This window comes from Cryptotermes secundus, unplaced genomic scaffold (assembly GCF_002891405.2).
Source record: "Cryptotermes secundus unplaced genomic scaffold, Csec_1.0 scaffold447, whole genome shotgun sequence".
Taxonomy (NCBI): domain Eukaryota; kingdom Metazoa; phylum Arthropoda; class Insecta; order Blattodea; family Kalotermitidae; genus Cryptotermes; species Cryptotermes secundus.
In genome coordinates this window covers 23,458-44,587 of record NW_019733325.1, presented here as the reverse complement: position 1 = coordinate 44,587, position 21,130 = coordinate 23,458, and the positions used below count along the sequence as shown (strand labels likewise).

The window sequence follows — 21,130 nt, the reverse complement described above, 5'->3', positions numbered from 1 at the left end:
TAAAAAGAGTTTTGCAATAAAAATGTTGTCAACTGAATTTTAAAATTTTTCAAGTCATTAGACATAGATTTGATTTTTGGTGGCAAATGATTAAAGATCTTTACCCCCATGTAACATATTCCTTTTTGGAATTGTGTTAGACTAGTTTGTGGATAATGCAGATCATAGACAGATCTGGTACTACAATTAATAGTTAATAATAATTACAATCTATAGTATTCCTTCTGAATGTGGCAGAAGATACATTGGTGAAACAGGCAGACCTCTAGCCATACAACTGGATAAACACAGGCACAGTCTCAAAGAGGTTCTTCTAGAAAATTCAAAATTAGCCCAACATGCCTGTGAAGAAATTCATAGGGTAGGCTGGGATAATGGTAGGATTTTGGAAATTGAAAGCAACATCAGGTATAGAAAGAACAAGGAATTAGCCCATATGGCATCCTTAACCAATCCCATTAGCCACCCCAGTTTGAATATTTCTCATATCTGGATTCCCCTCATCAGCAATGAGGTTTCCAACTCAGAGAAGATCTGTATGACCTGACAGATTCATTATGGGTTTCCATAAGGTTTTAGTCTTGAGTGTTCAGTAAATCAGTCCCATTAATAATAGGAACAGTGTAGCCTTCCAGATCGTATTGTTTTATTGACTTCGGTAGGCATTAATACTAAAAAAGGAAAACAGAAAATATATAATGAGACAGTCTAGACAACAGTAATTTTAAAGAAGATAAAATAGACACAGTTTTGTCAACATTTGTTTTATTAGCTGTTGGTGGTAATGCTGCATGTTCCAACCCTTTTCTTGCGTCATCTTCAGGCATGCAAGAATACTGGTACTAGTTCCTGAATTGCGTCATCGTTCAGTACAGATTCATATGGTGTTTGAACGAATTTTTATACTAATAATTATACTTTTAATTTAAATGTAGTTCAAACATAGTTTAAAACTTGACTATAAAAGATAAAAATTAAAATTAAATAGTGATTGAGAAATTTATAATTTATGTTATAAGTCTTATATTAGACTTTGTGACTGCTACATATCTGTAAATGTGTTTGGTTGTTCCTCTGTGGTAGTGATAGTTGTGACGTGGGGTAACTGCTTGCTGGAACCTTTCCTCAGAATCTGGGTTGTGTTGATTTTTAACTTTCCTATTATCAAGTGAAGGCTATACTTGTTATACTTATTTATACTTGGAGTTAGATATTCAAATTTGATGTTGTCTATATATACAGTTGCCCATGGTGGTGGTATTATTATGCTTTAGCTGTTCTAACGTGTAGCGTTTCCACCAATGGCTAATAAAAGAAATGTTGACCCAGTAGTGTCTGATTAGTTTTCCCAGAACTTCTTGTTTATGCAAGTTCCTTAATTGTCGTTATTTCAAGCTGCATGAATTTTGAGTTCGTACTGTCACTGACAATTTTACCACTCTTTTTTAATGAAATGTGGACTGAGATTATTTTATTTATATTGTATTACATATTTTTATAAGAGGTACTGGGATGTTACAACATGGAGTTTGATTAACATAGCTTATATGGAACAGCTGATCATTCAAACTGAATTCATACATTTGGAACGATAAAGCATCATTGAAGAAGACAAATTAGTGTAATGCTTGCTAACATTCAGTTCAGAACATTCTGTCTTCTGGTATGCTGTCTAGAAATGTACAGAAGGCATGCCAGCAGGTGTAGCTTTTAAATCCGTTCGGTTTATGGGCTGCATTTAATGAATTGAAATATTAGTGATATTTCTTTGCCAAAAGCAAGATGATAATGGGTGCTTAACAGTTGGTCGGTCAATTGGTACTAAAAGCTGACGTTTAGTACAAATAACAGTTTTACATGTTTAAATAAATAATTGCTATAAATATAATATAAATTAATTATTATATAGTTTCAGGGGTAACCTATCATTACAATGAATAAAACGACTTCCAATTGCATTTCTGTAGGGATCTGGCATGTCTGCAGTTGTTGCATGGGAGACCAAAGAAATGTTCATGTATGATAACCATTTTAGTGTTCTATGTTCAGTTGAACTGGAGCCTGCTAACTTATCCCGAGCAAGACCTGAGTCCTTGCAGCTAGCAGTATGTAATGATCATTCATATGGGGGAGTAACAACTAATGGATGACTTGTGCATTGTTTTAATTGCATTTGCTTTCCTGTCATGCCAATAATTGTGGTGTCTTTCTCTTGTTACAGCAAATGTCGCCAAGCCCATGGCACCCAAGGTCAACCCAGTGTCCCGCCAGAACTTTGATGTGCTCAGTGTTCTGGGAGCTGGAGGTGAGTACAGTTTGTGATGACTCATATTTGTTGCAGATGTTAGGTTTAGGGATTCAAGCAGACTACAAAATAAATTTGACACTTATCAAGCAAGGGAGGGCTTCTTGTTTCATGAAGTCTCAACTGAGCTTAAAGACGCTTAGCCCTTTAAGGGATGGATTTATTCTACATAAAGTATAAAAATTCAGTTCATACCTTGTGGGAAACACGTTGACTATCCAGTAAAAAAGAATCAGCTGGTTAATAATGTTTAGGGAAACAGTCACTGTTTATTGCTAGAACCCTATGGAACAGACAAATGTAAACTGCCGGGAGACTGTTAGCATGTTAGGTCAGGTGGTACTTCTAAAGGTTAATAATACCATCAAGTTATTAGTTTTCCCCCATAACCTTCAACAATGGTAATAATAAATTGTAGCAACGTACACCTTACATTCATATAGAAAATAAGAGGAGTTGGTAGAACATAATTTCCATCTGTAGGGAAATGGGAAAGTTGCTTCCACCATGACTTGAAATGGTAAGAAGTGTTCAGCTTTTGCAAGCTATGTTGGCTCTGGTGATGAAATCAACAACCAGAGTAAAAATATTCTTTCCCATAAATTAAATAGTGCATTTCATATAGGATGGACTACTTTTCCAAGAAAAGTACAGCCACTTCAAAAAATGTTTGCTCCAATTGCCTGTTTATGTATCTAGGTAGTTGATGTAAATTGTGTAAAGCTGTGACATCCCTGTAAAGACACACAGGTATAGTTGCAACCCATCACTAATGGAATTCTCAATTTTCTACACTGGGTGTTTATATTACCTTCATTGACTCTAGATAGAACTTGCTTAGTGCCTTCTCCTGGTGCCTCAGTATGACCACATCACATAGCATTGCAGTTCCCTTGTATGGACCATGAGAGATGTTGCAAGGACAGACCCATTTGGTTAATTGTTTCTAGATCCTTCAGTTCTCAGGACACCCACTGTGTGAATGCTTTTTGAAACTTCAAATGATCTTGCATTATGCTGTATGCTAAGCCATGGGAACACCCTAGTGCAGCTGCTACGCTGTCTAGTTATCCTTCTGCGAGATGGAATCAAGTCTTCCACCCAGTGCACAGTTGCTTCTGTCGCACTCACCAGGGTGACATGGTCGGGCATCCTCTGCGACTTTTGAATGTCCTTGAGAGAATTTCTTGACCCAGTTGTGAATTGCTTTACATGACAAACACTTCCCACTTTGAAGAGGAAACATTTCTTTATAATTATCCTTTGCACTGAGTCCTTTTGTCCACAGAAATCTCACAACAGACTGCTGTTCTCCAATAATACACTTCTCAGTCACGGTCACCATTCTGACTACTGGAACCAGCTTCTGAACATGGGCATGACTGTCTGCTAACCTAGACTGTCATGAAGCTAGGCTGTGCTGCTACCTAGTGCTACACATAGAAAACCTATTACATGCATTACAGCAGTTTTACTTCAGTTTGTGACCTGTTTACTTCGCTTGCTTTTTGTAAGACCTAACTAAAAAATGTTCACTCTTTATCCTCAACATTTTCCTCTTGGAGGTTTAAATGATCAGTGTCTCCCTCCTCACCTTAGGTTGGAAATAGATCCAGTTTCCAAAACGTGTTTTCTAGTTTTTAAAATACTGGATGATGGACAAAGTTCAAAAACCCAGTAACTCTGAGTGTTACACATCATTGTCAGAACTCTTCACAGTCTACAAAAGAAAAACACTGTGAGCACAAGATGGGCATGTATATAGTAACTGAAATTGTGTTCCTTTGTTGCAGGTTTCGGAAAGGTATTCCTGGTGCGGAAAACAGACGGTGCAGATTCTGGCCGTCTGTATGCGATGAAGGTACTGGAAAAGGCTGACATCATGAAGACAAAGAAATTTATTGAATACACGAAGACAGAAAGACAAGTGCTGGAGGAAGTCAAGTGCTCCCCATTCCTGATAGAGCTGCATTATGCCTTCCAGACGTCTGAGAAGTTACATCTAATTCTTGGTGAGTACAAAAATTGCAATATTTAGTAAATAAGATTGGAAAGGGTGTACTCCATAATACAGTATGCATACACAGCATTTCCAAGGGCGTTCTTTGTAGTTTATCAAGCTCATCTGCTGCTTGTTCATGTAAGAAATTTCATTAAAAAAAAAGAGGTAAAATTTTCCCTGTGCTTAACTAATTAAGCACTGTGTCATGAAGATATATAGGGGAGTGGATGTACAGATGACATTTTCTTGACCTTGGCGCTGGTTGGAGGTGGGTGGCCAGTTTCACGCCCCAGCTACTTTACCCCCGGGGATAAAGCACCTGGTACCCATTGGATAGGAGGCTGGGTAGGCCCCAGAGCCAGTCTGGATGATATGGAGAAGTGAAAATTCTTGGCCGTATCGGTACTCGAACTCCAACTCCTTGGTTATCCATCCTGTAGCCAGTTGCTATATTGACTGCACTATCCTGGCTCTAAGGAATTTCTGTGAAAGACAAAATATACTAGACAGTCAAGTACAATGCACATTTGAATGCACAATATAGACTTATGACAAAATGTATGAAAGGGTTATGATATATATGCAAAGTCAATTTGTGGCTTCATGTAGAGTAGTCTCTGTAGTTGGTTGATATTGCTAAAAATCGAACTGGCCATTATGCAAAGATCTCTCATATCAAACTTCACCAGATTCTGAATGCAGATCTGTGGTATAGACCTAAATGAAAACGGTCATGTATGGCCTGATGTGAAGAAGTGTTTGTTATGGATCTGTAAGGTTCAAGATCTGAATTCCCAACAATTTTATTGGAAGTCACAGCTGTTAGATTTTAAAGAAACCTGTCTGGCAGTTTAGGTGATGATACTGGATCATGGACTGACAAGACAGACCTCCACATATGGAACCTTTTGAAAAAGAAGCCCAAAATTTGTGACTAAATTTTATATCACTGTAATAGATCCCTCTCAAGTAAGTCCCAATTTTTAAAGAAACTGAAGTGTACCATTTGGCTTTCTTCTCCTATTTTCAAGCTTTATTTAGCTAAGGGATGACTGGGGTAGGAGTTTAAGTCCCAGTAGGGTCAAGAATTTTCCCTTTTCCATGTCATCCAATCTGGCTCTGGGGCCCACCCAGCCTCCTATCAAATGGGTAGTGGGGGCTCTTTCCTGGGGGGTAAAGCTGCTGGAGCGTGAAGCTGATCACTCACCCCCAACTAGTGCCAAGGTCAAGAAAACGTGGATCTATACATCCACTTCTCTATTATAAGTCTTCATGGCGTAGTGCTTAATCAGATAAGCACAGGGACAACTTTACCTTTTATCATATTTAGCTGAGATCAGTGTTAATATTATCTCTCCCCCCCTCTACACCTAGGGCTAACAAAGTGGTCGCTTCCTATGAGGTAATCCAAATAAAATTGTAATTATTTCTGGTATCCACTGTATGTTCTGTGTGCCATATTTCAATGTATACTGATTGTGTCAACTGTAAATAAGTGACAGAAGTTAACATCTTCAGGATAGGTGCGATTATTTCATACGTTTAAATGTTAATTCAACACAAATTGCGGTTTTGTATGTATTTATTGAGCAGACTAACCTCATTGTATTAAAAGATGTTTGGCATGGGTTTCTCCCTAGAAGTGTTAATACTAAATTCCCGTCTCAAAGACGGCATTCCAAGATGTCTAAAGTTGGGTTAACTTTGATTTCAGCTTGTGTTTGATTTTTCCTGGAATGCAAATATGAAATATGGCACACTGCAAATTACTTGATTTCCAGTAACCATAATTAGAGCGTGTAGCTGTTTTGCAATCAACTAACTTGCATATTTGACAGTAGCTTGCATGCAGCAGTCAGCCAAGATGTTGCTGAAACTGTCTGGCAGTTTGGGAAACAAAATGCAAAGTTAGTGGGAGCCAGAAATTGAAAGCTTGTGTAATTATACATTACTCTGCGATTGTCTGCGGAACATGATATCTGTTACAAAAACCAAGGACAGTCCTTGAAGTGCTCACAAAGACATAGTGAATGAAATGGTAAAAAGAGGTTGCATTTATTTTTTGAATATTTAATATTCTGCATTTAACCTCAATATGCAGGAACCTTGTGGTCGGCGAAGAGATCACCTTGTACAAGTATCAAAGTGGTGATGGTGGTGGTGGTGGTGCAACGTACCTAATGAAGGCACTCAGACAGCTGCAGCCGGTATGGAGGGTTGGCAGAACTCAATGCTGTTGTTACCCCAACTGAATACCAATCATGACAATTATATTCTACAACTGGACAGAGCTCCCCCCCCACCCCATTTTCACAGGAATCTTTAGTGTATCTCAATCGTGTTCTTCCACAGCACTGGATTGGATGTGCTGCTGCAAGTGGGGAGACAACCACCTTCTCCCCTGGCCACCCCGTTCGCCAGATCTCACACCATGTGATTTCTTTCTTTGGGGGTTCGTTAAAGACAACATTTATGTACCACCATTGCCCACGTCCATCCATGAACTTCATGATTGGATAACGCATGCACTGCAGGCCATTACAGCAGACATGCTACATTGTGTGGATGTGTGTTGTGTGACCCAGGGTGCACACATTGAAGGTTTGTAATTAATGCATGAGAAACTGGGACAGTTGCCGCCACTGATAGTGTATATTGTGCCTGTGTAAGTTGAGAAATAAATTTCTTATTAACTTTTGTCACCGCACCATTCTTTTGTGTAAACCCTGTATATATGTTTAGCGGTGCAACAATAAAGGAACGGACAATTAAATATAATAATAATATAAATAATAATTACAATAACAATAATAGTAATAATAATAAATTCAGATCTGCATAAAATTGCCAATATTGTGACCAATAGCTGCTGTATAGTGCAATTGTAAACAGACCCCAAGAAATGCATTTGAGTGCATGTATGCTATATTACTGTGGTTCTGGTAGGGTCTCTGGTAAATTTGTAGTGCAAGCTGTAACAGGGTTGTTTCACTGTTCTTTCAGATTACGTCTGTGGAGGGGACCTCTTTGCCCACTTTTGTGAACAGCAAGAATTTCCTGAAAAGGATGTGTGCTTCTATGTGGGCGAAGTGGTTCTAGCTCTGGAACAACTTCATAAGGTATGCACACTGTTGAATAGGTTGCTTAATAAAGCTCAATAAAACAGTAACTTACTTACTCAGAGACAACTCGTAAGAATATAATTATATTATATTGAATATTTGTAATTAATTTGGGATAGGTTTCAAATGCTACTATTCATTTGTTTGTTGCAGATCGGGGTCATCTACAGGGATTTGAAGCCCGAGAATTTGTTAATTGACAAAGAAGGACACCTTATTCTTACAGATTTCGGGCTGTCTAAGAAGTTTATGCCAAACGAGACGGTAATTCACCCATCTATCTGCTTACCTGTAGCCAAGGTTATATGTAGGGAGCTAGGGGATAAGGGATCAAAAGGAGCCACTCTGCCACTTAGCAGCCGATAGGTGCCTGGAAGGGGCCAACATGTTTTCAGGCAATGTTTGTCTATACCTAGACTTAAGGGAAAGCATAATAAATGGTGATGAATTATGAAAATTTGATTATATGGGCTCAGAAGTGCAGAATTGTGTTGCATGTAAGTGGGACTGGGATATAGAAGCACAGAAGCACCAAAGATGGGAATGCAGTCAGTTGGTATGCCCAGAAAGTTGCTTCTATATCATGCATGAACAGAGTTTTGTAATACTTTGAGAGATGTGAGGTTCTCGCAGCAGTGGCTATGAAGAGTCCTCTCCTCTGGGATATACTGCCATATAGTCTGCATCAAAAGTTAACCTTTCTTTCTTAGGAATGTGTCGTCACAATTTTTAGGGTCAAAGTGTAAGCAAAGCAAGACACCAGCATGAAGCAGGCAGCAAGCAAACCCATGAAGATGGAGGCGAAATGTTCCTCTGAATCGTTGGTTGACTTTCAACAGACAACACAGAGTTATGTTATAGAAGATAGAATTCTTTTATAATAGATTATTATTAAATGTTTTGTAAATTAGTATGACTTCAGTACAAAAGCTGTTATCATTCCAGAACATCAAAAATTGGAAAGAAAAAAAAACCTACTTGTGCTTGTGAATCAGGGAAACTTACTTTGGGGAAAGTCCCTAAATTGTATGGTTTTGGAAACAAAGGTTTAAGAAAATACTGGGGCCTAGGAAAAGGAAATATGTGAGCAACTTAGGCATCAAAGAATGACCCAGCTAGTACTCTTTTAAGACTATGAAATTATAATCGTTCCATGGGGTTGTTATTACCATGCGTCGGTGACCACTTCTGTAACTGCCCTTAGTTTTTATCCCATTGAACACTTCACCTCTGCGTTGTCTCCTCTAGTATTCACACTTGTGTTATTGCTCGCTCTCGCTGCATGCGTAGAGTTTCTGGCAGTGGAAAGGTTCACAGTGGCAAGGGAACAATTGGATGCCGTGTAACCACAAGTTACATGTGTGTTGAGAGGGATTACGTGGTTGCACTTCAATGGTAATGGATGAACATGAGGAATTCGTGTCAGGGCTTAAGGGGCCCTGCTTCGATGTGACAAAGGGGAACACTAAGAAATATTCAGACTTCTTTTTAGCCATTATACAAGCTTCCAGAAGCTTCCTTAAGCTGGGCTGGGTAACTGCCACATCATGGGATGTTTTGGGTTACGAGAGTCTTATTGAGACGTTCGTTGCTAAAATTTCTCAGAACAGTTACAGCAAGAACTGAGCATATGTCATTCTTAATATAAAAATGCTATTAAGTCTTAGGGTATCACTATAGTTAATATTATATAATTACTATTAATATTTATAAATGGCTCTGGGGACGTAATGATAGATTACAAAATTGGTTAAAACATTTAGAGAGAGATTAATATAGAATTCTGTTGAAGAATCATTCTGGAATGTGGAAGGCTGAGGAGTTGGGACCTTAGGAAAAGTGTTGTGAGGGAGGGAAGTGGATGAAATTGACTCAGGATAGTTCTGAAAGGCATGCAAGCTTTTGCACTAGTAATGCTGAACCTTAGGTTTCAACTAGCAGAGAAATAACAGTTTAGTCAGTGCTTACCAGCAGTCAACACCTGTGCCTCATATACTCTGTAATTCTGTTTTCAGCCTCGTACATACTCTTATTGTGGCACCCTAGAGTACATGGCCCCAGAAGTTGTTCAGGAAGCCCCCTCCGGACATGGAATGGTAAGTACCTGATATTTTGCTGACGTAGTAGTAGCGTTTAGTATTTGTATGTAGCCAAACCCATCACTTATGACTGTCATGGAAAAAGGGGCACCTCATTAAAGTACGTGGGTTATTTCATAAATAATGCACAGGTTGGCAACACTGCGAATTAGATGATGCAACAACAGTGAGCCTCACGTCAGTTACAGTTCAGGGCTTGAGAAAGAAGCGCGTTATTTTGTTTCATTTATAATGTACTCTGTTCTTAAATAACGTGAGTTAGAAATGGAGCCTGCACGGTTCTCAGGTATTGTGACTATTGAAGATCAAAGGTCGTGCATTAAGATCGAAACTTTACATGGAGAAAACCCGACAGAACTCCACAGCTGAAATCACAGTCCAATGAGTGGAGAGGTCCATCTTCCCCACGACCAAAAAAATTTGACGATCTCAATGAAAGGTTAAACAAATGATCTTTGCTTATGATCACCAAGGAATCATCATGACAGACAGAGTTCCTTGCGGGAAAAGTGTCACAGCAGTTCATTATCATGATTTTATGCAAAATCTGTGCAGAAAAATGCACAAAAACCGACCTGTTGCTAGAATCTGGGCCGATCATTCTCCAGGACAACGCTCTCCCGCACATCGGAAATGTCGCAACAGAAAAGTTGCGCCAACACAGTTGGGAGGTGTTGCCTCATGCTCCCTACAGCCCAGACATGAGTCCACCAGACTTTGACTTACTCCCAAAGTTGAAACAACCTATGCGAGGCCGTCATTTTCCCTCTCTGGAAGAGCTTTCTGCTGCAGAACCTGAGCCTTCGACAGATAAACAAAGATGGTGTCCTGGATGGAATAGTAAAGCTTCCCACACGTTGGGACTCGGTCATTGAGAAGCAGGGGGACTATATTGAAGGACTGAAAAGAGATATTAAAAAAATAAACATGGTCATAAACAAAAATTATGTGCATTATTTCTTAAATGACCTACGTAGTTGATGTGCCATACTGGGAATGGAAACTATTATACTGCTTTTGAATTGTTATACGAAACTTTGTCAAAATATAGGCCTATATCTTATACAGCTATATGAATGGCAGAAAGGTGAATATGTTTGAAGGATTAAATTTGAGTATAGCAATATGTGCAGCCTGCTGTACCATCCCTAGGTGGATGTGGGGCCCTTAATATTTTATATACGTAAAAATCGAAGTTCAGTGACAGCAACACGAAGATCTAATTTTCTGTAGCTAATATTTGCATAGGTCCCAGTTTCACTGCCACGCTTATCATTTTGTTCTGTACTAAATACCCATATGATGAACTTGCGAGATCATATTTGTCTGTTAATTTTAACAGAAACAGAATCAGCCATAAACAATGAAATTGTTTGTTTAAACTGTTAACTTTTTATCTTCCTCAGCATTGTAACAATCCATCAGATCAATAGTTCTATCTGTAGTCATAACAATTTGCCCTATCACAAAGTTTTCCAGGGTAAACGTCAATATTTTTATAATTTGTATCATATGTGGTCATCTTTTCTTTGCTCCTGACCTTTACTTACAGCATGTGTCTGTCACTGCTGGTCACGGTTGTGACATGCACACAGTTTATTACTGCACTCGACCCTTACCGAGATAGCTTTCTGATTTAATATAATATTAAAATAACAAAAGACTGCACTAATTCACAGCACTGTCTGATATGATTCACTGTCAAGAGTCTACGTACACCTGCCGTGCATTTAACAATACAGTCACATTGATGTGGTTTATTATCATTTCTTAGTTTAACCATGTTTTGAAGTGGATAGGTTATAGTAACTGCAACTTCATTGAACTGTTTGTTTGAGGAGGACCATAAAGAACTTTTGTTAGTGCAGCTTCAAACCTGATGGTTTCCATTATGGAGTAGGAGTGTTAATCACTGAACTCAACAGTTCAGCAAATTGTTTTTTATATTCTAAATTAAAAGAAGTGTCTCATCAGTTTGTGAGGACTGATTTCTAACCATGCTTGACTGTTTTAAACTTTTTCTTCATTCTGCACATTCCTCTTAGATTGTTTCTTTTCATCACATTCTACCATGGATTAGTGTTTATTCTATCCTACATACACTCTTCTACATGATGTTTCAGCCTCACATGGCCATCATCACGTATAGTTACTTGTAACTAAAATTGCTGCGCTGTCACTTCAATTTAGTGGACTGTGGAATGCATTATTACTTGCAATAATAATTTCCTAAAATCCATAAAATTATGGTACCCGCTGATTGCACAAACTGATGCTGTGATCCACAACTTTTTGACATACATCTCTGTAGGAACTTGTTAATGTGGTAATTAATAAATAAATTAATAAATTAATAAATTTCTGATTGCAGCAGTCTGTGCAAATTTTTCTTTGTTAGGTTGTCCTGTATAATTCACCATCAGTGGAGGTACAGCTCCGTACATACTTCACCTTGGCACTAGATGAAGGTGAGTGGTCAGGTTCATGCACAGTCTGCTTTACCTCCTGGCATCCACCTGATGAACGATCTCCAGAGTCAGTCTGGATGCTGTGGAGGAGATAACACTTTCTTGCCCCTGCTTGACAGTTATTCCCAATTCCTCAGCCTTCCAGCCCATAACCTAATTGTAAAAACTCATTGGTGAATTCTGTACTTCACTGCATGAATAATGGAATTCACATCTAAAGGCAAAACACCTGAGTAAGCACAACCTGCGATCACTTTCGTACAGATCAGAATGTTTGTTGACTACATAAGTGACTCCTGATAATACTGGAGAATAATGCAATGATCGCCACATAGAACATCCACTGTAATCATGGTGTTCCCTGTTCTGTGAACTCTACAGTATGTTAGTGGTTCATAGAAAATGTCTTTTGTTGGTTATTTAGTATGAAATAAAATGGGAATAAGCATATGTAATATGAAATGGATATGACCTCTTTTAGTCCAACACTTGTCTGAAAGGACCAAATGAAAGTGCACAAATTTGTCAAGATGGTCTATTTCAGGCTAAGATTTGAATCACAGGCTATGAGCTGCACACCCAGGGTTCCATTTCTGGCATGGCGAAAGAGACTATTCTGTACTCCACAGCATCCAGACCAGCTATGGGGTCCAGCCAGCCTGCTATCCAAAGGGTGCAGGGGACTCTTTCACTGCTGTTAAAGTGGCTGGGACATGAAGCTGACCACTCACCTCCATCTACTGCTGAGATCAAGAATGGTGGAGCCATACCTCCACTTCCCCACATCTTAAATGCATAGTGCTTAATTGCTTAATTATAAAACACAACTTTACCTTTTGTACCTAACGTAAGTCAGTAAAAAAGTGAATATGAACTGGATGAGGAAATAAAAGGGCAGTAATCAGAGGAATGCTCCAGAGAAATTTGGAAACAAGATAAAACTCAGCAAATTTTGTTCATTCTGTTAATTTTCTATTTTTGCAGAATGTAGTGGCAAGATGAATATGTTTTATTGTGGCCATTACATCAAATTTAACTTATTGCAGGCAGCAGACTGGTGGAGCACTGGAATTCTGACATGCGAACTGCTAACAGGAAATCATCCCTTCAGTGTTAAGGGGAAAAGAAGATATGAGGAGCGTTTACGACGGTGAGTTACTAGTTTTTGTAATGGGATGTGACCCACATTTGCCTTTACCACAAAATGTCCTTTACACAGAGTTTTATAAACATGATTCATGGCTGCTCCAGACTATTTAATAATGATGAAATAAATGCATATATCTAGTAGAGGTAGAGACTCAAGTATGGCAAAGAAACAGAATGCACAGAGATATTTCTTCATAATCACAGACAAATACGAAATAAAGTCTGAGCTAGGAATTAGCTGATCACCTATATCTTTTAGTTAGGAGAGAAGGAAACAGAGCCCAAAGCTGGACAATAATGTGCACATTAACAGTTGTGATGTGACGCGGAGTCTCTGGCAGATGCATATGGTCAGATAAAGTCTCTGCATTTGTCCATGATTTATTCTGACCATCTTACAGTGCATACAGTTATTCACCTTACTCTTCTCTCTTGCACTACACGTTTCAGCACAAAAGTGCCATCTTCAGGTGCTTTTCGATGTATGTCGAACTACTTTATTGCATGCCCTGTTGTCTTTATACTAAAATAACTAAAATATATATTCATCATATATATTGAAGAAAGCAGTCTTCTGGGATTTGGCACCGTGTATATGTGGTGTTAACCGACGTTTCGGAGGAACGTATCGCGTCCATCTTCAGGGTAGGAGAAGAAATATAAGAAATCGGCAANATCAAAAGGAGCCACTCTGCCACTCAGCAGTCGATAGGTGCCTGGAAGGGGCCAACATGTTTTCAGGCAATGTTTGTCTATACCTAGACTTAAGGGAAAGCATAATAAATGGTGATGAATTATGAAAATTTGATTATATGGGCTCAGAAGTGCAGAATTGTGTTGCATGTAAGTGGGACTGGGATATAGAAGCACAGAAGCACCAAAGATGGGAATGCAGTCAGTTGGTATGCCCAGAAAGTTGCTTCTATATCATGCATGAACAGAGTTTTGTAATACTTTGAGAGATGTGAGGTTCTCACAGCAGTGGCTATGAAGAGTCCCCTCATCTGGGATATACTGCCATATAGTCTCCATCAAAAGTTAACCTTTCTTTCTTAGGAATGTGTCGTCACAATTTTTAGGGTCAAAGTGTAAGCAAAGCAAGACATCAGCATGAAGCAGGCAGCAAGCAAAATCCTGAAGATGGAGGCAAAAGTTCCTCTGAATTGTCGGTTGACTTTCAACAGACAACACAGAGTTATGTTCTAGAAGATAGAATTCTTCTATAATAGATTATTATTAAATGTTTTGTAAATTATTGTCTGAGCTAGGCATTAGCTGATCACCTATATCTTTCAGTTAGGAGAGAAGGAAACAGAGCCGAAAGCTGGGCAATAATGTGCACATTAACAATTGTGATGTGACGCAGAGTCTCTTCGTGTCTTTGTAATGCACAATTCTGACAGATGCCTGTGATCAGATAAAGTCTCTGCATTTGACTATTATTGTAGCCAAAGATTTATTTTTATCCAGAATCCAAACATAATATTGCAGAGGGGACCTCAGGTTTTTCTTTTTATCGTCTTGCCTTCTGACATTTTCATGCGCCCTTTTTACCATTCTATATTCCTGTAGCTCTTCTTCCTCCTTGGCTCCCTTCACAAGCTCATGCACCTACCTCATTATCCACATTTTCACTATATGATTACTGTGCTGCATTGCCACATCAGTTTGTCTGCATCACAGCAATTCTTCTAGGGCTATATATTCCATAAATATTAACATCCGTTACTTTTATGAAACTCCTGTCTTACCATCAGGCTCTTTTCTATCTCTGGGGTGCTGTCTCACAGCTTCCACTTTATTTGTCCCTTCAGGGGACTCACATTGGAGGCTGAGTATACCCTTCTCACTGCCTGTATGTGTAAGTGCAGGTGCAGAGCCCAGACAGTCATGTAGTGCTCCATCAGGTGCCCAGATGGCCTAGACACACAACCTGTTGTATGACCAACAGTCAAGCTGTGCCATTCTGACATGTTACCACTGACTGAGAGCTGCATTATAATCAAACACGAGTCCCCAAGAGCCATGTAGACCTGTATGTTTGCACAGTGTAGAGGGAGCTAGGGGACTAAAGTCACAACTTGCCAGTGATAAGGTTTTAATTAAACAAGTTTCTCTCATCATTTGATACATCTGTTGTGTAACTTACAAGTTAAGGTTGTCCCCTTGGTTTTAAATAAACAGTTCCTAACACAGAAAATATTGTTTCAATCCCACCAGGAGAGACATGTGGTTTGAGTGGGAGGGAAGATATAAATTTGAATACGAATAGTAGAATGTTCACAATCCCCTCCTTTATAATGCTAAACATAATAAGGGATTACTGAGTTTTTGGACTTTGTCAATGTTCCTGTATTCTAAAGAAGAGAGTTTCAGAAAATGGATCCATTTCCAGTCGCATGTAAAAGTGTAAGAGGCACCTATTCTGTTGGTTCCATTGAAGAGTTCTGGATTTGGATACCTTTGTAAACAATAAGTATGAATGGATAATTTAATGCACTTTTGTGATGGTAAAATTAAAACCAAAATTATCTTTTACAGCCGCATCCTAACTGCAAAACCCCGCATCCCAAATAGTATATCACCTGAGGCGTCAGATTTTATATTAAAATTGCTGGTGAAGGATCCAGAGAAACGTTTGGGTGGAGGAGAGAATGGTGCAGAAGATGTAAAAAGGCACCCATTCTTCAGAGTAAGTTTTCTCCTTGATATGCTTGTATTCTTTTAAAAGTGTATTCGAACTATGTCTTATACATAGCAATATGTGCTAAGAAAATCAAGAGAACTAAAATGTTCTTACATATTAGACTCAATTTTATTTCTTGAGGACGTAATTATTTAAACTTTCAGTAAGCAAAAACTACACAATGTACAATTGAAACAGGACAAACTTTAATATTGCTGTGTTGTTCCACTTATTTGCAAAATGTTATATTAGTCATAGCAAGCTAGAGCCACCCATGTTTCTGGTGTGCAAGAGTAGCTTTAGGAAAATGATACATAATGTACCGGCATTCCACAATTTCAGAAGAAGGTTTGTATCAGCACTTACCTTGTATTTGATACAAAGTTTCTTTGAACGCTTGCCGAATATTGGCTGTGACCAGCTGTTCCTACTGAGCTTTTGTTTTGTGCAGATTTCCCTGCCAGGAAAAATAATATGTTAAATAGGAAGTGGCAGAGATCTAAAAGTTGTACCCATTCTGTGGGCACTATTTCAGAGTGTATATACTTTTTATATTTTATATTCATCTTTAAACTGATATGTTCTCAAATATTCTGGCGATGATATGTTACACTTTGAATTACTAGTTTCCATGGCATTCTGTTGATATTCTGAAAGCATGAGCATGGCATTTCAGGAGATGGATCTACTCCTGTTCTCTGTTGAAGAGTATACACTCAGTAAGATCCAGATTCAGTGATTGAAATTTACTCTTTTGTAACAGGCACAGCTGAGAATGTGAGCAGACCCAGCTCCCAAAATGTTACTTTCTTGTTTTCAGAATTTTAGATGGCAGACAAAGTCCAGAAAACTTGTGTTTTCAGTATANGCTTGGCCCTTGTATTTGTTTATATTACATCAGTTTGGAAATAGCCTGAGGTATCAACTTCTTGCTGATGACTTTGCAGTTATGGTAATTTTGGTCATTCTGTCCCACCACAAATTATATCATTATAATCTCTANAATTTGTGTGTCTTACCTCACAGGATATCAACTGGACTGCTCTGGGGCAGAAACGAATTTCAGCCCCATTTACACCTATTTCATCAAACAAGATGGATGCAACACAAATCTCTGACGAACCTGATACTCCATCCAGTTCACATAGGACTTCACCACTGAGTTCTGACAGCACATTCAGGGTAAGAAGAAATGTGTGTCCCACTTTACATGCAGTGCTAAAGGACAATTTTTCCTTGAAGCTTTCACGGCTTTTAGAACAGGTTATAGAAACTGCAGGGCCTGCTGTTTAGAACTGTTGTAATAATAAAGATGCTTGTGGTAGTCCTTAGACCTTAACTACTAGAAATAATTGTGCATTTAAACCTTGTCATTGCAGTTATGACATGGGGCTGCAACAGGGTTAAATATTCTGACTGGGATATTCATGAGGAAGAAATCTAAGACATGACATCAAGTATTCCTAAAATAATAATGGTAATGACAAATTGCAGACAGTAATAGCAAAAATGTGGAGGACATTAACTTCTAAAGTGAAATGATTATTCTGTTAATTATACAAAGCATTATTATGTGAAGTATTAATATTCTGTTAATTATACAAAGCATTATTATGTGAAGTATTAATATAACTAGTGCCAGTCACAGTGGCTGCATGATCTAAGGCATGGACTGTTTTTGCCTGCTCAGATATTGGGGTTGTGGGTTGGAATTCCACTCGAGGCATGAATGTTTGTCTGCTTTTATTCTGTNTAGTAGTAGTAGTAGTAGTAGTAGTAGTAGTATAATAAGTTTGAGAAGGATGATATTGTGGTCAGCAGAAATAATTAGTTAAAACTGTTTGCTAAAATATTTTAGTCAACAGTAACTTCAAAAGAGAACATTTGTGTTGTTCTGTGGCTGTCAGCATGTTATGAAATGTAAGGTGAAAGCAAAAGAGAAAAATCACAGAATATGCTATGTGAAATTGAAGGAAGATTAAGAGGGGGCAGGGTGGAGGAACAGGGAGGCCCTTGACCCTGGATTGCAGACTGGAAGCAGTGGAAATGTTATGGAGTTAACTTTACAGCCCCTTAAGATGTTCACTTGTGTTATGATTTGTTCTTTTGGCCAGAATTTAAGTATCTCAAACAACAAGAAAGAGAAGGTTCATTAGTAAACTGGAAAAAAATTAGTTCAGATATGTTTGCCAGTATGCACTAAGAGAACTCTCATGTATTCTCCACTGCACAGAAAATTAAGTTGCTTAAATTTTTTTTTTCACTCGGCTCTGTGGGTATGATCCATGAAAAGAAAATTAGTTGCCAATTGAAAATAATTTGGTCCAAGAGGGATGAATTGAACGAGGAATAAATATATTACTTAATAAGGATGAAGTTCATAGTTATGCTGGCCTCGTGATATAGTTAGGTTGTAATGGGCTGGACATATATCTCAGACACAAGACAAGGAAACACACAGATCTCTGTTGAGGAAGCTTCTTGGGACGAGACTATTTTAAACAGACTTAAAGATGGCATGATGGTATTAAAATTGATTTCAAATAAACTGGTTGTGTTAACGTAGACTAGATTTTGCTGACTTGGGATCAGGTATAATAATGGGCTTGTATGGAAGCTGAGAGGTACAGATTTTATATTTCTTGGGTCAAATTTCAGCCCTGTGAAGTATATATATATATATATTTTCAGCACTGTTTCTTTGATTATTAGAGCTTCTATTCTTCATGTTATAAAAGTCATAGTAATGTGTATAAAGTAAATTAGAATTGGCTTATTTACGTATGTGTGTTATACATTACTGATTGTGTGTTGCAGGGATATTCCTATGTAAGACCAATGCCTAGTGAAAATGTGTTCAGTGGTCAGCCGACTGGAGACAGTTTTTTCAACTCAGAAAATATTTTATCCTTCAAATTCGAGGTAAGTAATGATACATTCCCATTAAATTTTAACAAGTGAAATGTTTTGAATATGTGCTGAAGAGTGATGTATGGCAGTTATGCCTACTAAACTAAATCTAATAAGATACGTTTGATGTTATGGTCGCAGTGTACTGGGCTACAGTGCAATGTTGTTGTATTGACTCAATTTAGGAAAAAAAAAAAAAGAAAGAAAGAAAGAAAGAAAGAAAGAAAGAAAGAAAAGAAGAAAAAAATACAGCCTGCAAATGTAATCAGTAAATAATTGATTTGAGTTATTCAACCATCCTTGGAAGTGTTCATCAAATTCTAAAAAAAAAAAAAAAGAAAGAAGAAAATTGAAATTTATGCAGTTTATTGTCTGTTACATTACTAATTACCACATGCCAGTTCCACCAGAAAACATTCTGTGGATACTAAAATGGGGGATTATAAACAGGTGGAAAATATATTTAGATGTTTCAAGGAGTACTGTGTATAGTAATTTCCCCATAATTTGCAAATGAAAAAGTGTTCATTGATGGAACTAACAAGTTTATTCCTTCTCTGCAGGAATCCCTTTTCTTTGAGAACTATGAGTTGGATCTCAAAGATGGAATACTTGGATATGGAAGTTTCTCAGTGTGCCGTAAGTGCACAAATCGGCAAACAGGGAAGGAGTTTGCAGTGAAAATAATGACTCACAAGATTGACTGCACACAGGAAATCAATTTACTGCTCATGTGCCAGGGCCATCCAAATATTGTCCACCTTCATGAAGTATATTATGATGAGGTGAGTGTGTGAAGCTTAGATATTACTCTAAGTGTTCAGTAGGAACACAGCTATTATATTGACTGGCATATGAAGTGACTGGTTAGATTTATATTTGCCAGATAAGATAATTACAGAATAAGTCATATGCTATTAACACCCACTTCAGTAGTAATCTGGCTACCGCTTGGCCCTTGTATTTGTTTATATTACATCAGCTTGGACATAGCCTGTGGTATCGACTTCTTGCTGATGACTTTGCAGTTATGGTAATTTTGGTCATTCTATCCCACCACAAATTATGTCATCATAATCTTTATTTTAATTATGTGTATCAAACATCTGTTTCAGCAGAAGGAATGGTGGTGGGAATTATATGATGCACAGCAGTTCTTGAATATTAAGTGGGATTTCAGAATTTAAGGTTCACATTTGATGTATTGTGTGTAAAAAGAAAACGTAGTTCTTGGGACTCTTTTTAGACCTAAAAGATATCTTATATGCCAGTATTAAAAATATTTAATGAAGCAGTTACGTTGGTGACTGACTCTATCAGTGTATATGCTTACAGAAAATTTAGTTCATGTGTGGAAGTTGCTAGTTTAACTGAAAAGGTTTTCATTAAAGTTTTCTGCAATAATTGTAAAACAGTAATAATTCTTGTAACTAAAATAAGAAACCCAGTAGGGTGGAATTTATTATTGAGGTAGGAATTGGAAATAAAAATGTAAGAGTAAATTATTTCTGTAATATAGAAATGCTCTTTCATATATAAAATATTAGTGTAGGTTCATCAGCGTTTTTGTGGGCTTTTTGTTCCCCCCCTGTTCTATCCTTTCCTCTATGTTTAAATGGGGGGATATAAATGAATATGTTGACCATTACATTTCTGATGAAATTGGTAGTTTGCATCCCACTGAGCAAGAGAAAAATATTCGTAGTAAAATTCTTGAAGACTGAAGTTGAAAAGCCAGCAGTCAGGCTAAGATAGAATTTTTCTCTCAGTTCGGTCTTGAAAATTTGGGTCCTGTACATGCCCACATAATACACAGTTCTTACCTAACCACACAGAGCAGAGTACTTACTAGAAACTAGGAGATACTCAACTACACATGAAATTCCATGGGACTCACAGGAGACTGGCATTGGTCTCTATCATGAACAAAATGAAGTTGGTACATATACTTCCATTCTGCTTCTTTGAGGTTCACTTTAATATTATTTTCCAATTAGGACTAGGTCCTGCATATGGCTCTTCCCTTCAGGTTCTCTGATTAGAATTTTTTATTCATCTGTACAAAATTATTTGTTTTCTTTTTTTTCAAGGCACATACTTACATTGTTTTGGAGCTCTTACGGGGTGGTGAGCTACTGGACAGAATCAGGAAGAAAGGTAGATTCACCGAGACTGTGGCAAGTCAGATTATGAGGCAACTCATCTCAGCCCTCAACTTTATGTATTCTTGTGGGGTTGTGCACCGAGATCTCAAGCCTGAGGTATGTGAATCATCATCACCACCACCACCACCATCACTGTCCGTAAAGATGTAGATAGGCCCTTGGTCTTTTCCACCTCCGCGTGATGATCAATCTTCGTCTTAACTTAAGAAGCATTCCTATCTGGA

General features: G+C 38.0%; 1 protein-coding gene across 1 annotated transcript in view; it reads left to right on the top strand.

Annotated features, from left to right (window-relative positions):
- The window catches only part of LOC111867972 (ribosomal protein S6 kinase alpha-5), a 29,522-nt gene that overhangs the window by 6,711 nt on the left and 1,681 nt on the right, over positions 1 to 21,130 (top strand). The window contains exons 2-13 of the mRNA XM_023858235.2: positions 2,222 to 2,305; positions 4,099 to 4,317; positions 6,660 to 6,908; positions 7,311 to 7,426; positions 7,583 to 7,693; positions 9,445 to 9,525; positions 13,043 to 13,146; positions 15,687 to 15,837; positions 16,858 to 17,013; positions 18,649 to 18,753; positions 19,305 to 19,526; positions 20,832 to 21,044. Of these exons, the coding sequence (XP_023714003.1) occupies positions 2,222 to 2,305; positions 4,099 to 4,317; positions 6,660 to 6,908; positions 7,311 to 7,426; positions 7,583 to 7,693; positions 9,445 to 9,525; positions 13,043 to 13,146; positions 15,687 to 15,837; positions 16,858 to 17,013; positions 18,649 to 18,753; positions 19,305 to 19,526; positions 20,832 to 21,044 (1,811 nt within the window). The remainder of the gene's footprint in view (positions 1 to 2,221; positions 2,306 to 4,098; positions 4,318 to 6,659; positions 6,909 to 7,310; positions 7,427 to 7,582; positions 7,694 to 9,444; positions 9,526 to 13,042; positions 13,147 to 15,686; positions 15,838 to 16,857; positions 17,014 to 18,648; positions 18,754 to 19,304; positions 19,527 to 20,831; positions 21,045 to 21,130) is intronic.